Genomic DNA, 26,502 nt, shown 5'->3' with positions numbered 1-26,502 from the left:
GATATGTGTTTTTGTGTGCATGAGTTTTGTGTATGCTGCAATACTTTACAAAATTTGCTAAATGATTTCTTGGGAAGGGTAACATCAATTGTAAAATACTGAATAAGTTTGGAATGGTCAAGTAGAGAGAAAAGGAGTGAGAAAACAAGATAGAAATTGTTGATATGTGCACACCTAGAGAGAAAAGGAGTGAATATTAAGATATGTGCTAGGGATATACTGTTATGATGTGATAGAAATTGTTGATATGTGCCTTTGACCTTGACCTTTGAGACAAGCAGTATCTATGTCTCACTTCTAAGTGATGGCCTTTGCTGTTGAGAAACAAAATGGGATTTCGATTCCTCAGTATATCTGCTAATATTACCTATATTGAGCTACAAAATGCTACTGCTTGTCATGTTGGTACTATATTATCACACAGAAAGTTTTCCTTTGATTTTTTTGACCTATATTGTACATTAATTTCCTTCGCCATGCGATTCCGTTTGCTTTATGTGATGGCACTAGGTGAGGGCTTCAAAACTTCTACACAGAATTTTGACCTTTGCCTTCTTTGAACCTTGATTTTTGACCTGTATTGTACATTGTCAAAATGCTACATTTCTAACCCGATTTCGATTTTTGCTTTATGTGATGGCACTGCTTCAAAACTTTTACACAGAATTTTGACCTCTTCTTTGACCTTTTTGATTTTTTACCTATAAATTTTGCTACATGCTACTTCCGGCGGGGACATATATTACGCACCGCGTAATTTCTACTTTTCCTTGTACAGTGACGAACAACAGGTAGAATAAAAGCGATGTCACACACCTTTCGAATACTGCATTCTTTTCTCTTATTTTTCAAAAACATACAGACAATGTACATTTGTACATTAATTGGTATAGTAATACTTAGTCTAGTATTAGTCAACAATACAAGAGTGGATCATATTACATGAGGTTTGTATGGCGTGATGATAAAACTTGAAGTTCATTTCAATTTGTTCTTCTCTGTCCTCGCAGCACGTCTTCAAACTGGAGCAAGAGGAGTACGTGAAGGAGAAGATTGAGTGGTCGTTCATCGATTACTATGACAACCAGCCTTGCATCGACATGATTGAGAGCAAGCTGGGCATTCTGGACCTCCTGGATGAGGAATGCATGGTAGGTTAACCCTCCGACCACCATCGCCAATCAGTGTCAGTGTTACTCTTTGAGCTCATTCTTACATGGGAAGTGTAGACTTAATGAGCAAGGTGGTATAGTGGAGAAGACTCTTGACTTTGAAACTGGAGTTACGAATTCAAATCGTACTGAGTGTGTACATCCTTGCTTTTGACCCAGAAGTAAGAATGGGTACCTGACCATTCTAGGGTAATGATAGTGGCAGGGCCCTCTGGGAGAGCGATGCAAACACTGAAGAGACAAGATCATGTCGTCGGCAGAAAACAAGAAGGGTGCTATCACGCTGAGTGTAAATAAAAACAAAACAATCAATTTTCATAGAATGAACAATTTATTTAATCGAAAGTGGGTAGATTTATAAGCATTGTTCCAAATATTGGGTGAAATAGCAACCTTGTTGTTTTAATTTTAAGGATGTTAAGTTATTTTTATAATCAAACCAGAAGGCAAAACATCTATACAAGGTACTTCATACATACGTGTTTGTTCTCTTGCCAATTTAATATCATCACTTTCCCTTTTTAGGGGACATATTAAAGGTGGGGTGATTTCAAATCCACTGTGAATTATTACCTCATCCGAAGGGAGAGAGAAAAAAAAAGGTGATATCCATAAAAGTTGAATTTTTGAATGGAGCATCCTCAGTACTACAGTATGTTGCCCAAGTAGAATGTGTCATCAGAAACTTCACTAAAATTCCATCAATGTCTGTCCATTTTTTGAAAGCTTCCAAACCAGTGGAGCTCCTCCATCTCATCATCTTTTGTAGTAAAAATGATAAAAGAAGAAAGAGGAGAATGATAACAACAACAACAACCATAGTAGTATTATGTAACGATTATGTACCCCCTGTATGCAACATTTCAAAGTGCTGATGATTCAGTAGTCCACTCATCAAGTGAGTATCATCTCTCCTCTCCCAGCTCCCCAAGGGGTCCGATGACAACTGGTGCGGGAAGCTCTACAACAAGCTGACCGCCCACAGTCACTTCTCCAAGCCACGCACCTCCAGAACGGCCTTCATCGTCCACCACTTCGCCGACAAGGTGGAGTACGAGTCGGACGGCTTCGTGGAGAAGAACCGCGACCAGGTCAACGACGAGCACCTCAACATCCTCATGGCCAGCCAGGTACGATGTCAGAGGTCATTGTTTACCCATTGAGGACAAGTCCCAAGTATTCTTGGGCAGAGGTCTATGGGAAATGTTGTAGCAAAATCAGTCTGTCCTCAACGGGTTAAGCTGTTTGAGTTTGATTTTTGCAATTCTGTAGTTGATTGGATTTGTCTCGGGATCATTTTCAGAACACCTACATTTTGCCATTTTTATATTTGATATTGTGTATTTTTTGATGCAAACTTTGTAAACTTAATGATGTTCTAAAGTGGAAATAAATGAGATGAACAAAAGTATGATATTACTGTAGTGTGAATACATGTATGTTACAACTTCAGCTACCTGAAGGTTGATACTAAAGTAATGAAGTAACAAAAAAGTGAATGAAAGAAAAAAGTTGTGATAAAAGATAAGAAGTGATTTTATTGGTATGATGCATCACCCTTCAATTGCCAAGTTGACAGTTTCTGTTTGAGACCCAAAACGATCTTCTTTTTCAGCAAATGGTTTACCTGTTGCACAACATTATCTCATGTGATGACATTTACTGCATTATCAGCCACTTCAAATGTTACATCAATCTTTTCACTTTCGTGTAGATACACAGTCATTACCTAGACCAAGATTTTCTTTTAGAAACTATTTAAACAATGTAACATCCTAATGTGATCCCACTCAATAAAAGTGTAGAGAGTGATTTACAAGAACTGCTGGTGTTTGTAACCCAGTCATAATTATGCCAAAGTTTGCCAAATCTAGAAAGAGAAAAAAAAATAAGGGTGTTTAAGTTTGTACTGATAAAAATTGTTGTCTCCTTGGACCTGCTTCTATGGGTACTTTCATCCTACGAAACATGGCATCTTAAGCTGGTACTTTTTCAAATTGTGCATTATGGTAGACATGTAAAGTAGAAATTTATTTTGAATGAAAGTAAAACTCCTTTTTCTCTTTCACTCTCACCAGTATGAGTTTGTGGCAGACTTGTTCAGACCAAAGCAGGAGGCTCCACCTTCCAGCCACCAGCACAAGAGGGGAACCGTCAAACCCATGGTAGCCCCCGTCAAGTCACACAAGACCTTCAAGAAGTCGGTTGGAAGTCAGGTACTGATAAGGAATATTTTGATGATTATGATAATGATGATGATGATGTTCATGTTTGTGATAATGTTGATGGTAGTGATGTTCATGATGATAATGGTGACAGTGATGTTGATGGTGGTGATGATGAATATGATGGTGATGATGATGAGGAGGAGGAGGAGGAAGAAGAGGAGAAGAAGGAGGATGGATGGATGTGGTGGTGGTGGTGGTGATGATGATGATATCATACGTCATATCAATGGTAAGATCATGAATAATACCTAACGCTTAAAAAGCACATTACAGAATCATTCCCTACACACTTTACACCCATATTAAAAGGGTGTTTAACAACAAGTAGGATCAATTTATTGTGAAATACAGTGTAAGTCAAAGTAAGTCAATTATGATGCAGCAAATAGGAATACTGTGCTTTTAATAAATATTTCTAGAATAACTGTACATCTTGGTTGCCTAATGTTGGGTGGAAGACTGCTTCAAGGTCTAGGAGCCTTGGGGAGAATGGAAGGGTTTAGTCTACCAAAAAAAAAAAAAAAAAAAAACCTGGTAATTTCAGTGATTATTTAAAAGTTATTAGGACAACAATGATGAGATGAATGCTAACAATGATGGTTGTGATGATATGGACAAGATGCTGTGTTGGTAGTCACAGAGAGGATGCTTTTAGTCAGTGAAAGTTAGGCTTGTAGAATAAACAGTAATGACTTTGCAAGTCATTTCAAGTCCAAGCCAATATCATAATTCTTGTTGATATAGCAATGAGTTCCAAACAGGCTATCTCGCATGACGTATTTTGAAAGGTTGAGATATAAATTTGATACCTGTCCATAGAGTCTTGTGCGTTGGAAAACTTATTCAAAATCTGAGAAACGAAGTATACACTGTACATTATTCAGTTGTTTTTGTTTTATTCAAAACTATGAATGTATGAATTTAGTTCTAGTGTAACTAGAAATATACAAAGAAGCCCCATTTATCCAGTTTGTACAAGTGAGATGGAGCACATGATAGTGCCAAATCATGCATTATCTGTAGATGTCATGTCGGCAGCCTGTTTCCTCCAATCAAGTTAATGAAAGAGGCAACATGAATGCCTGTCATTTGACCTTCAGCCGCCGTGATGGTATTGAAGGTTTTGCGCTCTGCATGGGAGCTTTTCTTAATTAAACATCTCCCGCTTAAACAGCTGTAGTGTGCCCTTCATGCTCCAGTTCTCGGTTGCCGTGGTTACTGCCACGTTGGGTGAGAGTGTATTTGCAAGAAAGAATTCGAGCTGCATAATATTTATGATAGATGGATTGTTAAAGAAGTTTTGAAAATGAATAACAAGAAGGTGGGGATGTGTAAACTAGAATTTGAACACAATACAGTTTTTGAGGTATAAGTTTTGTTCAATTTGTCTCCCTTTGTACGAATGAAATTTGTAAGTTGGCAACCGCTGATCTTGTACAGAGGGAGACAAATTGAAGAAAACTCGTACTCCAATCTTGCCCCTCTGCTTAATAATCTCTTGCTTTCATTTGATACAATTTTTACCTTTATCTGCTTGATTTCTTGGCATCATGTAGTGAAAGCTGGTGTGCTCAAGCTTTTAAATGATCACACACACACACACACACACACACACACACACACAAACAAATGGGCTGTGCTGCTGATTCAATTATTTTCTTGGATGAGCCAAGACTTATTGCTAAGTACCAATATGTTTCATATTTTGTTTCCCTTAGTTCCGTGATTCCCTGACATATTTGATGATGAAGCTAAATTCGACCACGCCCCACTACGTTCGCTGCATCAAGCCCAATGACTACAAGCTGCCATTCACGTAAGTCTCACCCAACAAGGCCTGCTGGTTGAGAGGCCTTATCAAATTCCACTTATAGCACATACGCTATCTGGTAGTACCTCACAAATCCGATACATATTTACCCCACGAATCTGATACATTTGTACCCCTGAGCTTGCTTACAGTAGAGAAAAAGCCCGGAGAAAGTGAAAGAAAGTGAGAGAAGGTGTCAGAAATTTACGTTAAGTACAATTTCTTTAAGTGCATTATAGCTCGATAATATTTTTAACTTGTATTTCACCATGGAAATAGTCATTTTGTCCAAATTTAAAAGAAATTGGCCCATGGATGTAATTGGACATGCAGGGGAAAAAAAAGGATGTAAAAGACAGCAGCGATGACATCAAAACTTTGATTTTCATAGCAGTGATATGAGTAAAGGTGAAAAAAGCTGGAAAGAGTTTTAAACGATTTCTCAATATATTCAACCAAATTTGTGTTGTGAAGTTACAGGCCATTTATTGATACATTGATAGTTTAAAGGGCTTGTATTCTTATGATCTTGTTTCCTTTTTTTTCCATGAAGCTATGGAGGCTTCTATATGAAAAAAGTGGGGATTATACACTGATTTTGTGTGCATTAAAGATCTGATTAGTGCTAACTGACTCTGACAAGACTTGTCCGCATACCAGCCTGACTCACCTTTGACTGAGAATGTGTTGTTTGGAGGGGGACTTGATTTAATCCCCTCCTCAGAATGGTCACTGGAAGTGGGATGAGTTCAGACTTTTGAGTCAGATGTCCCTCTCATGCATCCATAGCAAAAACTACAGTCATACATATTCCTGGAATTTCTCTATCAAAATTACTCCTAGGTTATCAAAATCCTCAAGTACAAAATGTAAAGTGGTCTTAATGAATAGAATTCTGAACAGCTGATTTCTTGATATTCAAGACAAGGATTTTCAGTCACCTGGCCTGCCGAGACAGCATAAAAAAAGATGAATAAATAGGTTCTTGTGTGTATGTTTTAGTGATGATTTCTGGGGTCTTATTGGATGCAGTAAAATTGAAGGAATTAGTGAATATTTTGTGTGAGACAAAATCTTGTTTCATGGCATTGCTATATCTAAGCGATGATATAAGGAAATTTGCAACATCTTCCCATGTCACATCTAGTCATGTTGTTACTGGTTGCCGACTGTTACTAGCCCTCAAGGTTGATCGTGGAGGGTTTACCATCGCCCCCTCTAGTACTACCAACAGCTGTGACAACAGTAACAGGTGCTGCACCTGCGCTCCCTAAAAGTGAAACACTTATCAAAATTCCTCTGTGTGCAGTTTTAATGTGAATGTCAATGTTTTTTGTCATTGTGAAGGCTATGAATAGATCGCCCCCCAAAATGATTATATCCTCCTCAAGGTTAACGACTTTTCTGCTGCAGTTCAAAAAAGCGTCCCATTTTGTTCTGTCAGTTGACTGCAACAGGTACCACATCGGTGATGTGAGAACAGGAAATGGCATTATTCTTTATCGTCATGTTTCCCCCCTGCTGTGCCTGCACTTTGTGTGCCAGTCACTTCTTTGCAAATGCTGGTATGATGCTAACTGATATTGATAGATTGGGATTGAAAAAGCTGATGCTGTTGATAAAGGTAATACACTGCAAGGATTCACCTCTCAATATGAAAATCATCGTAGAGTTTTTTTTTTTTTTTTATCATTAACAAGCCTCTTCCACTTTTTCCCCTTTAAGAAGTGTCATCTCTGATCTGAAATTGGTATTAAACTTTTGATCTCAATACACAGTATTAACCTGTGTATTTTTCAGCTGTCAACAGTACAGCCTTCATCAGCAGAATGACCCGTCTCCGCCTTGATCATGTGACTGGTCGATAAGGGGGTCATAGACTTTTGGAAGTTTATAGCGCCCTCCCATCTTTGTTGAGAGAGGGTTGATAGGCCCTGATGTAATTTGCTTCCTTGACGCAAAGCAGCGAAGTTCCCTGTCCAGAACCTACACCTTATCCGGGTCCACGTGGTGGTCTGAAGATTCGCTATGGATATGCTGGGAAACTTCAGAGGAAGTGGAGCTGGGGCATGTGTGTTTGTCGAGGAATCTGGTCCTAAGTGATTGTTTCGTTTCACCAATGTACAATAACACTATAACCTTTTATAGGAAAGGTCTATGACCCCCTTACTGACTGTCACATGATCAGGGTGAAGACAGGTCAGTCCATCGTAGAACACTGTAGCGTTGGCAGCTGAAAATTCCAGAGGTAAAATAGTGTGTGTTGAGATCAAAACTGCAGATGAACTTCTACTCTTATAAGTGTCATGTCTGTTTCAAATCATTTTCTGTTCTTTGTGACTTCTTGTCTTTCTCACCTTGCCATCTGTACTGTGATGCTGCTGCCCCCAGTGTACTGCATATAAGATCCAAATTGCATGTTAGTGATGTGTGGCGGGCAAGTGTTAACTATGAACCTCCTTCAAAGCATTCCCTCTGCAGGGACAGATCTGTTCTCTTCAGTTTTTGATACGTGAACGATGGTCTCGAGATATTGCATATCCGTAAATTCTGTGCCAATGAAGGTCAGTCAAGTATCGTACACTGACAGACAGGTCTATTTCCAAGGGCTCGGAAACCATGAACGTGGGCGACAACTTCCTCGCAGCTAATTGGTATGCTACCGCCGCCACACCACGCAGGGGATCACGGAGTTGTGCCTATGTTTCCAAGGGAACGGTGATGTTATCGAAAACAGCTGTCTGTGGTGTGAGTGTATTTGGGTATCAATGATGACAAGTGGCTAGTGTTGATAGAGTTGCATTCCTATGACACCTGTAAATGCTAGATGCAGTCTTACAACGAAGTTGCAAAATTTATTCTGATTTTTTTTTTTAAGGTTATCTGACTAAATTGCAATTCCCTCACATGCCTTGAAGTTGTTCTTGATCTTAAGTTATATCTCATGTCTGAACTAATTTACATTACATCAGTCAGGTGATGCTATTTAGGTACGACAAGGTCAGACAAGCTTTGCAAAGGAAGATATGTTGTTCTCAAGTTGTACATGCAATTGAATACATCATAAAACTCCTTCCCAGTCAGAATTTCTCTTAACCTCCCCCTCCTCCATTTGTCATATTTTTGTTTCAGAGTGTGTAAAATCATATAGAGCAAACAACAAACACCTGTTCACATGAGTGATAAATTGATAAAATCAAGAAACTCTTGTGAAACCAAATCTTGTATTGAAGTCAAGTTCCTGTATGAAGAACCAAGAATGTAACTTTTCAATTCGCCTGTATGCATCCTGAGCAACAGAACACTGCGTCGCAGGTTGATTCCTTTATTGTGGAAAACACGTTTTGAATTTGCATTGTTCCAAACAACCAGGGCCATGTAATGAAAATTTCCATCATCTTCTTTAGTAAAACAAACAAACAAATAAACAAACAAACAAACAGACAAAAACAACATCAAAACGTACAGTTTGCACAAGAAAATGCAAACACACAGAAATATGTTGGAATATCCAATTAGTGCTGAATTTCACATCTCAAAATCATTAATGTGATTTCAAGATAGATAAACTGATAGTGGAAGGGCCTAGCTGATAAGACTCTGGTTCTAATATAGGTTCTAGTTGGCATGGTTTTGCTTAAGATTTTTCTGGGCGTAAAAGATTAAGGTTTTATGGATGGAAGAAAAGTGCAAATGTAATGAGGTGATTCACGTGACTTTGCCGTTTTCTTTTACTGTCTCCCCTCTTTCTTTTTGCTCACATTCGGACACTGCCAATTTCCGTAACATAGCTAGCCAATTATTCCCAGCAGAAGTTGTTCATTAGCATCAAGTCTTTTGGCAGCCTCCATCAGCATCAAATCAGTTTGATCTGGTCTGCATTGGACTGTGGGAGAGAGTTCTCTTAATAGCGAAGACTGTGAGAGGCTTGCGAATAAGTTCTAGTCTTCGGAGCTGTGTTATTTTTAGTTATGATGTCATAGTTTCATGCTAGCATGACATACTGTATACGCTATAATTTTCGCGTACATAAATTTTCGCGAATTGCCGCTGTCACACATTTTCGCAAGTGGTTAAATTCGCGATTGGGGGACCAGAGAAAATATGAAGTGGCAAAGAAAGTGTGAATTTTCAACTTACTAGCAAATAAGAATGATACTAGTTATACACTGCATGAAAAAAACTTACCAAACTCTGCGAACTAGTAACTTATAATTCAACATTTTTGAAGTGGTTAAGTCCATCGCGCTAGATTTCTGACGAGTGGTTCCCTTGCGATAATGGATTGGCTCTCTACAGTATTCGTAAGTAGACATGGACGTGCGTAAACAAGCTTAGCCAGTATGGTCTGTTCGGTAAGCTGTGACATGGTATACTAGTACTGAAATGTTCGTATCATCAAGGCAAGGGATTCATTTTGGAAGGTAATATTTTCGCGTGTTGTTAATTTCGCGAATAGCTCCCGACTCGCGAAATTCGCGAAAATAAAACCCACGCGAAATATATAGCGTATACAGTACTTGCCTCTGAATGTTGCAGAACGCAGGATGAATGACTGGCAGTCATTACGAATGTTATCAGCAAGATGTGTGTGTGTGTGTGTGTGTGTGTGTGTGTGTGTGTGTGTGTGTGTGTGTGTCTGTCTGTTGTCATTTTGTTTTGTTTTTTGTATAACCGTTCCCACTTCTCTGGTTTCATTGCTCTCTTCCGTTGTCTGAAAATCCCCCTTTCTTATATTTCATTGTGTCATGAAAACCTGATATTCCAATGCAGTAATGATATATCAAACTTCCTTTATATTATCATCCTGCTTTATTTCTTGTTTTTGTTTTTGTTCTGCAAACACATTTATTTTATTACTCTCTTTATATTGTTCATCAAATAGTTTGTCAGCACAAGATGATATGTACACTTTTGTGTAATGTGGAAGGGCATTGTAGCTCAGATATAATGTGAATATGTACATGATAGGCTTTTTCTGTATTCATGGAGCAGAGTTTTATGTGCTGCATGTACAGATTTGGAAATTCCGTGCAATGCTATATACATTGTACTTTGACAACAAAATTCATATGACTCTTATAGAGAACTCAATTGAATTTTGTGCTTAGAATTAGAAAGGTAGATTTATCCCCTTTCAAACCATACAACGTTTTACACATTATGTGGTAAATTTTTGGAATGGTCTACAGGGCTTAATGCACAATTGCCACATGAAGTTTGAACGCATACCTAAGATTCCTGATTTTTAGTGTACTTCTCTATATGAAATAGCTCCATATCTCTATAGATCACGTTTATACATTCCTGCCTTTGCTACAATGAAGTCTTTTAAAAGAAGAAAAAAAAAGGAAAACATAAGTGAGTCTTAAAGCTGCACTGGTGTTCATACTGTGATGCTGATGAGTGCTCTTAGATGAGTCATTCTGTGGGTAGGAAATATTCAATTTTTGTCAGAAGCCGATGTGAAATCAAAGATAAACTCTTCTCTTTCCGCCGCAAAGTGAGGTCTCATGGTTGTCTAATCCACTGGCAATCTCTCTGTTAAGAAATTTTTGTGCCGAAGGTGGGTGTTTTTTTTTTTAAGGGGATCTTTGGTTTCCACAGTCTCTCACGTCAGCCCAATTTTAGATTCTATTATCAGATCTCTCACCACAGTGAATGCGATTCGATCATAGATAAACTTCAATAAGTTAAAAAGCAGATGATTCTATGATTGTGTTGTTGTTGTTGAACTATGAGTTTTAGGGGTTTTTTTTCTTGCAAATTCTTTCATTGGCAGTGGCTGAGGTAACTTGAGACTATAATATTTTCTTTTCCTCCTTCAGTCGATGAAAATATGAGACATGATTTTCTGCCAGTCCTAATTTTGTTTGTCGAGGTCAAACGTCTTTGAATCTCTTTGTGAAAATTTGCAGTTTCATGGATGCCTCTTATTCGTATTTCTTTTTCTCAGTTTAAACATTAAAACTATCATACCAGAAAATAACCAATTAAAGGAAAGAATTAATTTTGTTTCATGAAATGATTTCATTTCATTGGGCTACCCTGTTAAGGAAATGGTTTTACATTTAACTCATATGACACTCTTATGACATACTGGTAATTTTAATTTGAATAGGAATTTTTTCTTTTTGTGAAAGGTTGTCTGATTGTATAACTTTCTCCTTTAGCAGAGTATCTGCCTTTGCTGTTTTTTTCTGGAAAGGAATGTATGCTTAAAGTCATGTTTGTAGGGTGTCTTTGCTGATCGGAAGGGACCCCCAAAATGATAACTTGCTGTCAAAAGTGACATGGCCTTCAAATTAGGATGTTAATCTGACAGTTCCGTACGGTCGTCAAACTTGACGTAGATACGTCTGAAAGGGGTCACATCAGAGAGCATTAAAGTCATCAAAGATGATGAGAGTCAGGAGGTTTTGCATTTCTCACATCCTTGGCAGGAAGGGCAGCATCCATGTAATTACTCCAAGGGGAGGGATGAAATCTGGTGTCGTGGACATCACAGACTTTTGAGAGGTTTTAAATTTGAGGGGTTTTATGTTGTTTTGTGTGTCTTTCTTTTTAAACCTTAAAGGGATTATATAGATTTGGTTGAGACCTAACTTCTCTAACTTCTCTATTCAAACATTTCTTCTTCTTTTTTTATGTGAGTTAATGAAAACTTTTTATGAAATATTAAACAGCCTGTATTTCCAAGAGGAATTCAACATTTATTTGATGAAAATCGAATTTGAAATGGCTGAGATATCCAATACTGTACGATCATAATAAAAGGTGGGACCCACCATTTATTATGATCGCTTTGTTTTATTTTGTTTTATGGATGTATCAGCCATTCCAAAACTGATTGTCATCAAATAAACTTTGAATTCCTCTTAGAATGGTATGCTCTGTACTATTTCATAAGTGGTTTCTTGGTATCTCACAAAAAGTCAAAAGCCCAATCCTCATCTCAACCAATACTATACCATCCCTTTAAGTGTTAAGAGGCTGTGATTGCAGAAGTTTGTTGATCAAGTATGAGAAATTTGTGGCACATGGGGTTTAATTGGAGCCAACGGGCATTGCTTTGATCCTCGGTGTGATATTTGATAGGATTTAGTTAAATTTGATATCTTGATGCTTCACTATTGTTGTCACTCACTGGCAGTGATGAGCTTGGAATAGTGTCTGGTAAGTTTCTCTCGTCACTAGGGTCGTAGAATGTGAATACTCTGACTTGCGGTGAACTGTTTTTGAGGTTTTTTTTTTGCCAAGTCATGATGTCAGTGTGTAGGAATTTGATGTAGATGGGTAATTAGGTTTGACAGCAGATTCTGTCTTGTATTTGTTGTTGTTGTTATAGGAGTTGAAAATACCAGTGGATTGATTGGTTTTTATGTTGTAAGAGGATGATTTTGATAATCACTATCATTCATATCTGCCAAAGGAGAATGTATGTTTTGTGTTGCTCTGTTAAGTCATCATACTCTTGAGGGATTTAGTGTACTTCAAGAACTTGGAATTCATTTCCCCCACCCCCCTCAGATCGTCCACTCTCAGTAATCTAAAACCATCACTATACCCTTAAATAAAATTTTTAAAAAATAGTGACATATCCGGATAAATAAAACTTGCAGCGAGTGATTTCTCAAATTTTGAAAAGAATGTTCTTGTCAGGAGGCATTTGACATGCATGTAAGAAACTATGCTGGCGCCCATGATGAACACTTTCATTTTATTGCATGGAAGGCAAACTAAGCAATGTAAGACCCTAAGAAAAACACAGATATCAGCAAAGTTAACGAACAAATCAGCGAGTAGAAAAAGAGACCATGACATGCACAAGACGTGGGTCGGGCACCACAGCTGATGCGGATGTCCCGTGGACGTAGCGTTGAGAGGTGCTTGGACATCGTCGGGACCTGACCTCCTCTCTTCCTCCGCGGATGCTCCCCACTGTCGTCTTTTCGCGAGTGATTAGGGAAGCGGGAAATCTCCTCCTCGTATCTCTGTCAGCAAAATCGTTGCCGACAAGCAAAGCATGCACTGGGAAGGCCACCAGGCTCCCCCGACTATTCCCTCACCAGAGTGTGCGTGTCAGATTAACCATGGGTTAATTTCCATATATCCATATATATATGCAGGACCAGTACAACTTTCAGTTCATTATATTCATTAAAGTTGAGTTTTAATACTCAAAATCAGAATGGATAAGAATGGGTAAACCCTGGTGTACCCATAACTTTTCATTGTATATACTGACTTTGTGTTGTTTTATGCAAATGCGAAATGCCTTTGTTTGAAAGCCATGTTGAATGATGAATATGATGATAATGGTAATTATATCAGTGATAATGAATGATGACAGTGATGATGAAAATGATTATCATTCTTATTAGGAGAAGGAGAGAGAAGAAGATGAGTGATTGGAATTATGATAATAATGATGACAATGATAGTAATAGAAGAAAGGTGTTCTTCAAAGCATTTGGCTCTCTTATCTTTACAGCTCAGTTTACGGTCTCAAACTATTATTGGATTCTGTGGAACTTGCAAGGACAGTTGTTGTAGATGTTTCTTCATAGAATTATGGAAATGATTAAGCAAACTGAAATATAAATTATGTTGAAGTCCTGCCAATTGGAAGTTCCATGGACAGATCTGAAGCTTATTTGTAGCAGATGCTGTGGAATTTTTCTAGAACATTATTTTATTTTTTTTTTTTTTTTGCCAAAGGCCAGATGGTAATCATACAGTTATTTTAGAGCAGTGGAAGAGCCAAATTTGGTCTATTCCCAGGTGCTTTCAAAAGCAGTGATACACAGATGTTTCTGGTACTACTTCTTGGAACAAATTTGGTCAGCTAATGATACTCATTTCACCAATGATCATCAGTTCCATGTTTCTGCTACGTACTCGGGTGATTCCTTTGTATGCCTTGTGGGGCATGTTTCATAGAACAGTCATGAACATCAGAGGCCACCAAACAATTATTTGCTGTAGTCCCTCATGGTAATGCTGCTATTATTTTCACTTGATGAAGTTCTTGATATATATCGCAATTGCAAGAGATCACTCGCCCTTCCCCAAAAAACATTGCCATTGATTAAGACCTGAAAATCATGCGCAGCATTGAAAATATTTGGATGGGTGCTTACCATGGAATTACTCTCTGATAAATTCAAGATCACACTTAGCAAAACTCTCCAAGATTTTCATCAGTATCATCTGTATAGATTTCATCCTGCCAGCCATCCCTTATTTTATCATGATGAAGTGCAGAATTTCCAAAACAATCTAGAATCAAAATTGCTGGGTTGGGTTTTTTTTTCACAGTTTAGATGTACAGGCACATGTAACACCATTAAACCTCAGATGTGGCCTAATTTCCATGTCCAAGTCCATTCTACTGCATGCAAGGCAGATTGTCTCTACAGAGACAAACTACGAATCATTCATTATAACTTCCTCAGAAGGCCACCTCCGTGTTTCCCCTTTGCCGAGAAACTATTCAGGAACTTCCTTTCAAAGAATGTGCCCTGACATGAAGTAGCTCTTGACAGTGCAGAAGATTATTGTTGTTGTTGTTGTTGTTGTCATTGTTTTGGGATTTTTTTTAATGACAGGATTTAGGGATGACCCCCCCCCCCCCCCCCCCAACCTTCACCGCTTCCCAAAAACTCCCCAGACAGCTTCACACCATCTTTTATTGGGACAAGGTTTTCCTCGCCACTCTTGGCTCAAGCTGTCCTCCCTTATTTTTTTTCCCCTGTCTGTCCCTCTTGACTCTAGGAGAGGTCTCACTCTGTCCCTTCCATCCACCACACTCCTCAGTGGCCAGTTCGTGATTCATTCAGGACGTCGTGTGAGATCGTCTCTGCGAGCCGCTTCGCTTGGCACTGCGAGCCACTTGCTTCTATATTCTTCTTGCCCACTGTCTCTTGCATACTCTCTGTCTCCCAAGCTGGAAACATAATATCTGGATTCCCACATCTTTGTTGCCTCACTCTCTTTTGGAAGAGTTCCCATGTAGCGTTGGGCAGTTAGAATGAACACAAGAAAGCGGTAAAGTCTCTCCTTTTCTTTTCAATGTGTGATGAGCTCTAGCTTTCTTTGTTTAATCTTCAAAGCTTTAAATGCTGGAAGATTTGCAGTTGTTTCATGTTTTTGTGTTGATGTTTGTAGTTTCTTACCGACAAACTTTGGATCTTTCTATTTCAGGTTTCCAGTGACATAAGCTGATTCATCTGGAAGTCATATGTTCAAGATTATATTAGAGCGATATTATACATTTTCTCATCTTATCTCAATGATCATGTACAGAAAACGCAAACATTGTATAACGTGAATAAGAAAATTCACGTCCAATAGTCACTGTCTTTATATTCCTGTTTCTTTCTTCTCTGTTTTTTGCTGTTATACAGGTTTGAACCAAAGAGGGCGGTGGAGCAGCTGAGAGCTTGTGGTGTCCTGGAGACCATTCGTATCAGTGCAGCCGGCTACCCCTCAAGGTATGTGTGTCCCTCTCTCTACCTACTTTCTCTGTCTGTATTTCTGTCTACTTGTATCTACCTCAAGGTAGACATCTCCCCCTCAATCTTTCTTCTCTCTTGATCTTTTTCTCTGTTATCTAAGTATAACTCATTGTCTTTATCTAGTTATCTATATTCAGATTTCTTTTTATTTCTCTACCTAACTATCTATCTATCTATCTATCTATCTATCTATCTATCTATCTGTATATCTATCTCTCTCTCTATCTGTCTATCTATCTATCTATCTATCTATCTATCTATCTATCTATCTATCTAATCTAACTATCTATCTATCTATGTATCTATGTATCTATCTATCTATCTATCTATCTATCTATCTATCTATCTATCTATCTATCTAATCTATCTAATTTATCTATCTATCTATCTATCTATCTAATCTATCTAATCTATCTATCTATCTATCTATCTGTATATCTATCTCTCTTTCTGTCTATCTATCTATCTATCTATCTATTTATCTATCTATCTATCTACATGTATCTATGGATCTATGTATTTCTCTCTATATATATCTTTTTATGTCTATCTATCTATCTATGTCATTATTATTGCTGTCTATCCATACTTCCTTTTCTGTATATCTCTCTATCTCTCTGTATATATATCTATTCATCTATTGGATTTTTTTTTTTCACTGTCATCTCTTATTTTCATTCTTTATCTTTATCTCGTTTGTCTCTTGCATGCTGTCTCAAACTAGTTTAACCTTGATGCTGTGCTTCAAGTTCAAGTTCTGTATTTAAGACTCTTATTCTAACCCGTTGAGGACTACTCCCGAGTGTACTCGGGCAGGTGTCAATGGGAAATGTGTGTTCTAGCAAAATCAGTACGTCCTCAACAGGTTAATAAAAGCCCGCAATGAGAGATTTATCAAAACAAAAGGCAGATAGGCAACATTGACAACCAAACAACCCTTTACAGAAAACGTAAGCAAAGAAAAGAAAAGGGAAAAGAGAATTATCAAAGTGTAGAGGCTCAACAGGAAGCCTTAAATTGCCTTAGGTCAAGCTTGGTCTCGGTGCAAACCACAAGGCAGCTGGGTTTCTGCCACACATTCAGATGAGTGACAAGAATTTATCATTTTGCGATCAGATATTGTCAAAATGAATGCTGAGCAAGTGATCCTTTCATTAAAAAAAAAAAACAGTAAATACAGAAATGTATTAAAAAGTAAGAAAAATTGGTGCCAAATTTCAGCTCCTTTGCAAATTGGTCCCACTTCACTTAATTCAAGTTAATTCAAAATCATTATGACAAAGACAGGTCAATGACCTATTGCGTTGAGGTTGTACTTCCATTTTAGAGGCAGTTAATGGTATTGATCACTGCTATTTGATCGACTTCTGTAGTTACATTTCAGTTCGGGAGGAATGTCAAATTGGCTTGTAAAAGATATTGAAAATAAAAAGAACGATAATCACAATGTGTGATTACTAGCACTACAGTAGTGCCATAGAATGTATGAAATTATGTAATTGATTTCAATTTTAGTTGTTAAATTCTCTGGAATTGCAGATACATGAATTGCCCACTAAAGTTCATTGATCTTGGGTCATCCCTGCTGTATGCACTTTGTAACTCTGAAAGGTTAAAGCGCATCGACCTAGCTGTCATACTGAGTGTGATTGGAGGATATATGACATGTAATTCCTGTCCATGTCTTGAAGGGAGATAAACACCTGTAGATTGTACCCATGAAGGTGCTATGAAAATGTGAAATAATGTGACACATTAAGGTGAATGTTTCACGTTCATGTTTTATTCAACAGATTTGTTCTCATTATGTCCATTCTATCACACCTTGAAATCAGTACACATATGTTCGAAGAATACATGATGATAATCTCATATGATACAGTCTTAGCTGCCTAATTTCGAGAAATAGATGATTTCCTATTCATCACGTGTGAAAAAAAAAAAACTCTTTTTCTCTCTTCTTTCTCCTTCTTTTATTTGCAATAGTAGCCGAGTCATGCACATCCCCATTAAACAATTTCTCCCTCGATCAGTTAACCCCATTTTCAGGAGATGTAGATGCATGCGACACGATATGGTGTCCTTAAGTAGCAAAGAACTTCCTATTAAAGTCCTGTCATTGCCTTCCTCTGTGAGAGTTGGCAAGGTTTGGTGGATCGCAACAGGTGTTAGGTCACTATCATTACGATCTCGGCCATTGAGGGTTTAATTTTTTATCCCCATACGTCAGCGCCAGCACCACCGTACCCTGGCAGTGATTTAGCCGCTGGGGCTTTGGCCTGTCATGCGTAACTATTTTGTTTTGTTTTGTTTTTGTGCCGTTATGTTCGGGTTGTTCATTGTCATTTTTGTTTTGGAGGTGGGGGGGGGGGGGGGGGGGAGGGGGATGTTAGATTATTTATCTATTTATTTTATTTTTTTTTTTTGGGGGGGGGGCACCTTTATTACATCAGCTTTTGGTATGCCACTGCCTGTGTAGGAAAATGTGTGATGTTTTGGTAGAGGGCAGCAGAAGGAAGGTGGCGCCGCTGACCTGCTGTGACAGCTAGAAAATTATGGCCTCTTTATAGTAATTACAGTGACAATTCACTCTATGATTACCCTGCCTTGTTTGATTTTCAGGTGTGATTACGAGCGATATCAATCGTTTGCAGAAGCATTCAAACTTTCTGATTTTTATCCTTTCTTCCTGTTTTTTTTTTTTTTTGGGGGGGGGGAAGAGGGAGGGGTCCAGATTTGATCAAATTTAGATTGTTGTGCTAGTGTGCCTATGTTCTATAAATGAAGATCTGGAAACTTAAATGCAGAGGGGAGTTTCCCTCGTTCAAGAGACAGGAGAATGTTCTTTGAAATAAGACTAATGACACTTACGATAACTAGGGTAACTTGACAGTGACTTTAAAGGGATCGTACAGTTCTGGTTGAGACCTAATTTCAGGTTTCTAACATTTTTAGGTGAGATAATGAGAAATCTCATATGAAATATGAAAGAGCGTGCAATTTCATGAGGAATTCAACGTTTATTTGATAAAAATTGGTTTTGAAATGGCTGAGATATCCAAAAAAGAACGATTCTAATTAAGTGTGGGACCCACACTTTGTAACGATCGCTTTGTTTTACTTTGTTTTTGGATGTTTCAGTTATTCCAAACCCGATTTTCATCAAATAAACTTTGAATTCCTCTTAAAATGGTATGCTCTGTGCTATATCATAAGTGTTTTCTTGGTATCTTGCAAAAATTTGGAAGCCTATTTCTCATCTCAACCAAAACTGTACTATCCCTTTAATGTTGTTGTTTTTTTTTCTACATCAAAAGAGAGTTGTAATATCCATACTGCCACAGTAGCATATAATGCTGATGAAAATTCTTAATGTATTTATCACTGAAAAATTTTCAAACAAGTCCTTCATTTGAGTATAATTTAGGCAGAGGGCTTCATGTGCCCATTACGATTTGAGATGCACTTACTGTCACGTAGCGGTTCCTCTCATAGTGTAAGTGGCTCCTTAAAATGAACATGGTTTCCCAATATGGCACATTGCGTGCACCCTAGCGTGAAACTCGGCTCGGCGAGTAACATCCTGTCGTCCAATCGCTGCTGGTAAAAGCATCCTCATTTCCTATTTCACAGCGTCTTTCTGTTTTTCCCTCTCGTACTCTGTGTGCCGTATCTCTTTCCATCTTGGATGAGGCTGTCTTGCCCTGCGGACATCTCGGAAATGATTTCCTGCATCAGAAGTGGGGGGTGAGGATATAGAAAATTAAGTCCTCCCTCAACCCCCCCCCCCCCCCCCCCCCCCAAAAAAAAAAAAAAAAAAAAAAACTCGGAAAAAAAAAAGGAATGAGAAGTGAAGTTGTTCCACATCTCCGAACTTCCACTCGGCATGAATCATGGGGGTGTTGGACTTGACATTTATGGCAACATTCCGTTCCGCCAGTGTTTAGTAACAGTTTGGGGCTAGAACGCCAGTGATTTGATTCACTGTTTGACATGCTATATGGCCAGTGTCTCTGAAAATATTCAGTGTGAAGCAGTGGGTTGACTCTCCCAGGGCACTGTACTATCAAATGTATGTTGCCCACTATATGCTTGGATCCACAATAGTCCTTGGGATACATATCTTTAATAGTCAGCCTAGATATTGTTTGGTACGTTTTGTAGCACAGCATTACTGTAAAACATGATATATTCGCGGCATGAATTTTTCGTGAATTGGAGCCGACGGCCTTTTTCGCGTCATGAAATGTTCGCAAACTGCCACTGGCATTTAATGCATATAGTGTATACAAGAACTTTCGCGTGCATTTTAATTTCGCGAATCTCGGTGCTCACGAAATTTGCGAAATTAAAATGCACGCGAACATTCCTCTTTTTACACTATGTGAAAATTGTGCTGTGGTATCAGAACAGCCCTGACCTTAATGGAGATTTGGGATAAAACAGACAAGGTCAAGATTAATTTGGGAAAGGATGGGCGGGCTGAGTGCAGAATATATGAGAAGATGCCCACTCAAGGACATGAATTTGTATTCTGTAGGAACCTCTTAAAAGACAAACTTTACGGTCACATTACTGTGAAAATTCTGTGGTTGATACTTCCCCACAGCATAATGTAGATTAATTAATATATATTTGTGGTTCATTCAAAGGCTACAACTATAATCCTTCAATCAGAGTTGCATAGTGCAGTTGTGTTCAGAAAATCTTGACAGGAAAAAGAGGAAGTCTCAGATGCGAAACATAATCAGACAGGCCGCATAGGATATCATGGATTTATAGAGCATCACCATCAGGTGTAAGAGTGTTTGAATGTGAACTGGGTATTGGAAGTATGTAGGTGAGGAAATGGCTCAATTACCACCTGGGTGTATTTCTATAATGTGAAAGCACCAGACAGAGGCGCAAATTGAATGACTACTGGCATTTCCCAGGTGTGCCGTGGTGTGGGCGAGGGGTTTTTTACCGGGCACGTAGGGCGGGGGCGCCGTGAGCTGTCATTTTCGTACGTCTTCAACGGGCCGTCAGATGTGGAACCAGAGTCATAGAATAGAGAGAAATATGATGTGTGAAAAGTTTTGAGGTTTCTTATCAAAAGGGGTGATCTCTGATAGGTAAGATGGCATGGAAATGCAAGAAGCGTATCCTGTTTCGAAGGAAGTGGGGGGAATGTTCAACATTGGTGAATCAAGTTTTTATTTTTAGCATCTTTTGAGGTCAGTAGTTTTTCCCAAAACTGATATGATATGTACAAAAATGGCCATGACAGCATGGGCAGTTTAGAATTCTGTTCTTCGTTTATTCAGTGATTAAAATTTTGCTGAATCTCTCATAGAAAATATTACCTCACGGGAATACGCACATTTATTGAACACTGTGTGTTAAATGCCCAAGATGAAAGAACTTTCACTAATTTGGGTAAGGAATGAAACTATTCAAAATAGTTTTGACAGAATTTTATGATTGTCATTATCATTACTACTGTTAGGTCTATCATCATCATCATCATTATCATTATCAAAATCATTGTTTAATCACTATTGTAGTGATGCAAAGTAGCATGAATATAATGGGAAAATACAATGTGACAATGCATGGAGTAAATTAGTTACCTCATATTGACTTTCTGTCCTTTGTTCCATTGCCCCAGAGCTACTAGAGAGAAAGTGAAAAAAAAAAACAAAAAAAACATCATTGCATACATGATGAACCCTGGTTAAAAAAAAGAATTGTCTCAATATGTTTGTAACAAGCAAATGACTCTTCACTTTACTCTTGTTGTTGCCATGGTAACCTATTAAACGAACAATTTTGGTCAATTAAGATGACCATACCTCCCTCCCCCCCCCCCCCCAAAAAAAAGGAGAAAAACAATCATACTTTACAGTAAACCATGCTACCTAATGCTTGTGGCAGAGACGTGCTCTAAACCAGTTAATCGTTTTTGTCGTGTTTTTTTTTTTTTTTCATCACTTGTCACAGTACCCCAGGGTCGGGTTGATTGTCCAGGGTGGGTATCACTCCATGAATCATAGAGGATATACATGTTTTTCCCCCTTTGCCAAACATTGTGATTCAGTTTACACAAACAAGGAGGATAAAAAAAGAAAAGAACAAAAGTCAGCCCAGAGAGTCTTGGATAAGCTACCCCTGGATGGGATTTACACCCCACTAGATTGGCGGATAGAGAGACTGTGGTGTGGATAGCACAGTGGCTCATCCACTTGACTTGTTGACTCGTGTTTCCATGACATTGCACCAATACTCCTACAGTGCTGACCTTCCACTTTAAGTCAAGAGTTCCATTCTGATTCCCCCTCCTCATTTTTTTTTTTTTTTTTGGTCAGTTCACGGCATTATAGGAGGTAGACACAAAATACTATTGTTATCATACAAAAAAAAGGGGAAATAAACCAAAATTAACAAAAACAGAAGCATTCAAATTCGTGAAATTCTTTCGTCGAGATGTTTTCTATGGAACTGATTGACAAATTGCCCTACATCGACGTAAATAAGCACTGAATTGATCAGTGTTTTAGTAGTAGCCATGATAAAAAAATCATGGGCGTACATACTCGAGCAGGATTCAAACCTACGACCTCCTGATCACCGGACAGGCGTCATCTCCACTAGACCATTGAGCTTTCGCTCGACAGCAAATGTTCGTTCTAATCGTTATAGCATGCAGTGGGTACTGCTTTATTCTTCAAATTCATGAAATTCTTCCGTCTAGATGTTTTCAATGCAACTGAGAAAACAGAAGCATATATGTCATTCTCTTCTTATATGTCAGTCAATGTGTGTATGTTATCCACAAGAGGAATCCTTTTTTGCCTTCTATGGGTCCAATAATGTTTTAGAATAAAGAACATTGGTATACATGGGCTGTAACATACTATGATACAAGTACACTAGAAGTATTAATGACTTGAGCTACTTTCAGTATTGTACAAGATCAATCCATACAAGACCTCACCAGAAGCTGTATTTAATTTTTCATCAATCATCTGTTTTCCTCCTGAATTTTCTGTACACATTATGTTCTATGATTTGATTATCACTGGGTGTATTTTCTGAGGGAAAATTTTCCCAGTCTTTAGTGTCGTAAAGATTGTAGACTGTTAAAAGCACCTGGTCCCCGAGGGCATTGTACTACGCATGTCACGTACTTGCTCCCTTTCGCAAGCAGTGTAACAGCTCATCAAGTCTACGGTCAGCAGGGTATACACTTGTTAATGAATGGAGAAGAGGGCCTGCTGATGAAATTAGGATCATATTTCCTTTTGCCGAAGGGTAAAAGAAAGAAAGAAAAAAGCGTGACGAGAAGAAGACAGACCTCATTTAATTTACCGTTGAGTCGTCAGCGGCAGACTGCCCTGCTGAAGGCTCGGGGCATTGAGGGTTCATTTGTTCGTTACTAGGATAATTTGTGTGACGACTGGACCCAGGTGTGTACTCTCTGACAGTCAAAGAGAGTTACAATTGTGATTTTCTGAGGAAAACTATCGGCATTCTGAAAACAGCCAAAAGTTTTTTTGGATAAACCATTCATGAGCCAGGTGAGATACCCGATTGTTATATACCAGAAGTAATCATATTATTGTAGAATTCATCAGAAATGTCATTCCATCTCATCATGTTTGTCATGGTTTAGACTCAGGGTTGTAGTTATCATGACTAAATCTTTACCTGGGTGATTTAACTGTCAATTTTGGCACTTGTCTTGTGTTTAAGAAGAACTTGAAAAGAGTTATATGGCAGCTTACCATTATTACAATCCTCCGCAGTGCTTGCAAGGTGCGTGGGCCTATGGGAATATCTGAGTTTTATATATTTCTTGGACTGGATTTCAAATGTCTCTGCCATTTTGTAGTGAAGATCACAGATGAAGGAATGCATATGTTGAACACATATGTGCCGTGATTGTAGCTTCCTACAATGATTATGTGTGTCACGAAACTGGAGTTAGGATTTATTGCAATTTCAGGGTTCGTGGTATTATTTCTGAACTCTTGGGTGTCATAAAAATCTCAGCATTAAACAAGAGGTATTTGATATGATGAATGCTACTATGGCTCTACTTTCTCCTTGCTGAGAGGTTTTTAACCCTGTGAAGACCAGTCCGGAGAATACTCGGGCAGGTGCCCATGGGAAATGCATGCAAAAACAGTCCGTCTTCAATGGGTCAAACTTGGTAGCATCATCTTTATAGACTCCTTGTGTGACATTTTAGATGCACTGTGATTAGTGCACAATGATTAAATGTCTGTCTTGTGAACTGAGAGAAAAGTACATGTATTACATCTTTATTTTTGTCTCTGTAAAGAACTAGGTTTCATTTGACATTATAGATAAGGTTGACTGTGTGAAGTCTCATCAAGTTGTTTAGATGTCTACCAAGCAGTGCTTGTATACATTGTTATGAGCTGAGAAGCAGAAAGTCCTTGTTGCAGTAGAGTTACCACCTTTCTACCTCTCACCTATCAATGCGCCCCCCCCCCCCCCCCCCCCAGCATATGATAATTTCATTAACCGGGTGATGTAAAATTACGCTGATAATAAGATTTGGTTGCATCACTTCCTCAATAGCTGTTTTGTGGCTCATCGTGAATGTGGTCAAAGCTGGACACATACCTCGTGTCATGAGCCGATGTGCTTATGGCCAGCACTGTGTACATACCCTGCATGAAATCCATCCTGCACCTGTTTCAGATGAGCAGGTATCGGAGATGACTCTGCGCCAGAGATGAACATTCATGACAACTGCCAGCTGTTTGTTTGATTGTTCACATTATCCCCATGTACCTCCCTTTCTTTCCTTCTTTCCTTCCTTCTTTCTTTCCTTTTCCTATTCATCTCAGAGTCTTACTTTACTGCCATCCTTTCCAACATTTCCGCTCTTCTGCAACACAAACATTGATGTCTTGCCGTGATGCAATCTTGTGTCCATGATCCGTCTGTCTGGTTTTTCTGTCATCTCTAATCCCGTCACATCTTCTTTTTTGTCTCTTGTTGCCAACAGGTGGTCGTACTCAGAGTTCTTCACCCGCTATCGTGTCCTCATGTTTCGGAAGGACATCAACAAGAAAGATGTACGGGGGACCAGTGAGAAAACCCTCAGAAGGCTCGTTACAGTAAGTTTGGGAATATGTATTTTATTTAACGATTTTTGTCTCAGTGGATGGTTTATTTCAATCTCAGATTACTCCAAGAATGAATGTTTAGAATCATGGCAATGTGTTTTTTTTTGTTTTTCTTGCAATAGACATTCACATTGTTTTACAGCTTTTAAAGACTTCTAGTCATGCATATGCAGAGAGATGTTCTGTCAGTGTCAAAATTAAAGATGACAAAAATAAAGACCATTGTTGATAGAGATTGGGTTGTGAAAAAACGGAAAGTGTAAATGTATGTGTTTGTGTGTGTGTGTGTGTTTGTGTTGACAGATTGAGTGACAGAGAGTGGAGAAAAGAAATGAAAAGAGCAAGAAAGAGGGGGGGGGGGGGGAAGCAAGAGCTCAGACGCACTGGCAATGCAAAGTTGGACCAGGGTTCTAGTGACAAACTGAAGGATTGGACTTGAGGAAGTAGCAATAATTACACATAAAAAGGCTAGAGTGTGACATAAATAGACTTGAAGCTATGCAACAAGATGGGATATTGGATCCCATGCAGAACATGCATGGCTAGCCAAACATCATACCATAATGAGAATATAGCCGAACTCACTGCCAACATGATAAAGCTCGTTTTATTTGATTCCACCTCACTGGCACAAAAACCCCTATCCAATACATAACACTGTCGCACTTGGCTCAGCCATTTCAGAACGTTGAGAATTACACTTTATTGGAGGCCAGTCCTATAATGGCATTTAAATTTTCCCAATGAATGCAATCCTGATAATTACATTTACAATGAAATTAACCCAAATGATTTACCCTATTTTTTTCTCTCTTTTTTGTCAGCTACTTTAATATTGCACCTTGTTTATGCTTGCCGCTCTTTGTCTGTTTATGTTCTTACAATTGTGTATTATCAAGAAATAAAATGTAACATTAAATTTTTATATTTACATTATAGGGTGTTTTTTTTTTTTTGGGGGGGGGGCACAGATGACTAGGAACAGTTCTCTAAATAGAACAGAGATTACCCAATCTACCCACACACTTATCTCGCATCCTACAGCTTCGTAACTAAATTCTTGTCCTTGACCTCTCGAAGTTGAATTTCTCATGATTTGATGGGAATATGTGTGACATAGTAATACATAAGACTAGCGGTATTTCTGGGTGAAGTTACAGAAATTGGATACAAATTTATCTCGAAGTGTTTTTTTTTGGGGGGGGGGAGGGGGTAGTTGTTATTAGGTAAGAATCTGTCCCTGGGTCAAGGAAAATCGTAAATCATGGCAATGTCGAAGGTTGTGCAATTTACAAATTTCAGAGCTATTTAGTCTATGCTGCGTAGGTTCTGTTGACATGAATTTTTTTATAGTGAACAGCATGATTGGTAACCTCTGTATTACCTCAAGAGTGCATACATCATTGTTCTGACCAGCCCTTTAAATTCTCTGGATACGGGCCTCAAGAAAGACTTTACCACGTGCCAATTTTTATATTTGTGATATTTCCTGGATTTGCATTGAGAGAATACAGAGCAGGGAGAATGAGAAAGTAAAGTCCTTTTTTCCATGAGTTAACCAGAAGACTCCGAGCTCGAGGCTGAGTAAGGGATGTGTGGGTCTGGCACTGATCACCTGCGATTGAGAAT

The 26,502-nt window shown here is 38.5% G+C and overlaps 1 protein-coding gene across 1 annotated transcript in view; it reads left to right on the top strand.

The window, feature by feature from the left end:
• LOC139730968 (unconventional myosin-Va-like) overlaps positions 1 to 26,502 on the top strand; it is a gene marked incomplete at its 5' end in the record, with an annotated part of 101,268 nt that overhangs the window by 18,812 nt on the left and 55,954 nt on the right. Inside the window, 6 exons of the mRNA XM_071641848.1 lie at positions 1,011 to 1,151; positions 2,096 to 2,302; positions 3,251 to 3,388; positions 5,119 to 5,216; positions 15,620 to 15,706; positions 24,753 to 24,864. Coding sequence (XP_071497949.1) covers positions 1,011 to 1,151; positions 2,096 to 2,302; positions 3,251 to 3,388; positions 5,119 to 5,216; positions 15,620 to 15,706; positions 24,753 to 24,864 — 783 coding nt within the window. The remainder of the gene's footprint in view (positions 1 to 1,010; positions 1,152 to 2,095; positions 2,303 to 3,250; positions 3,389 to 5,118; positions 5,217 to 15,619; positions 15,707 to 24,752; positions 24,865 to 26,502) is intronic.

The sequence above is a fragment of the Diadema antillarum genome, unplaced genomic scaffold (assembly GCF_040938485.1).
Source record: "Diadema antillarum isolate AM-2024a unplaced genomic scaffold, OU_Dant_1.0 seq00000345_RagTag, whole genome shotgun sequence".
Taxonomy (NCBI): Eukaryota; Metazoa; Echinodermata; class Echinoidea; order Diadematoida; family Diadematidae; genus Diadema; species Diadema antillarum.
This window is presented reverse-complemented; position numbering and strand designations above follow the sequence as displayed.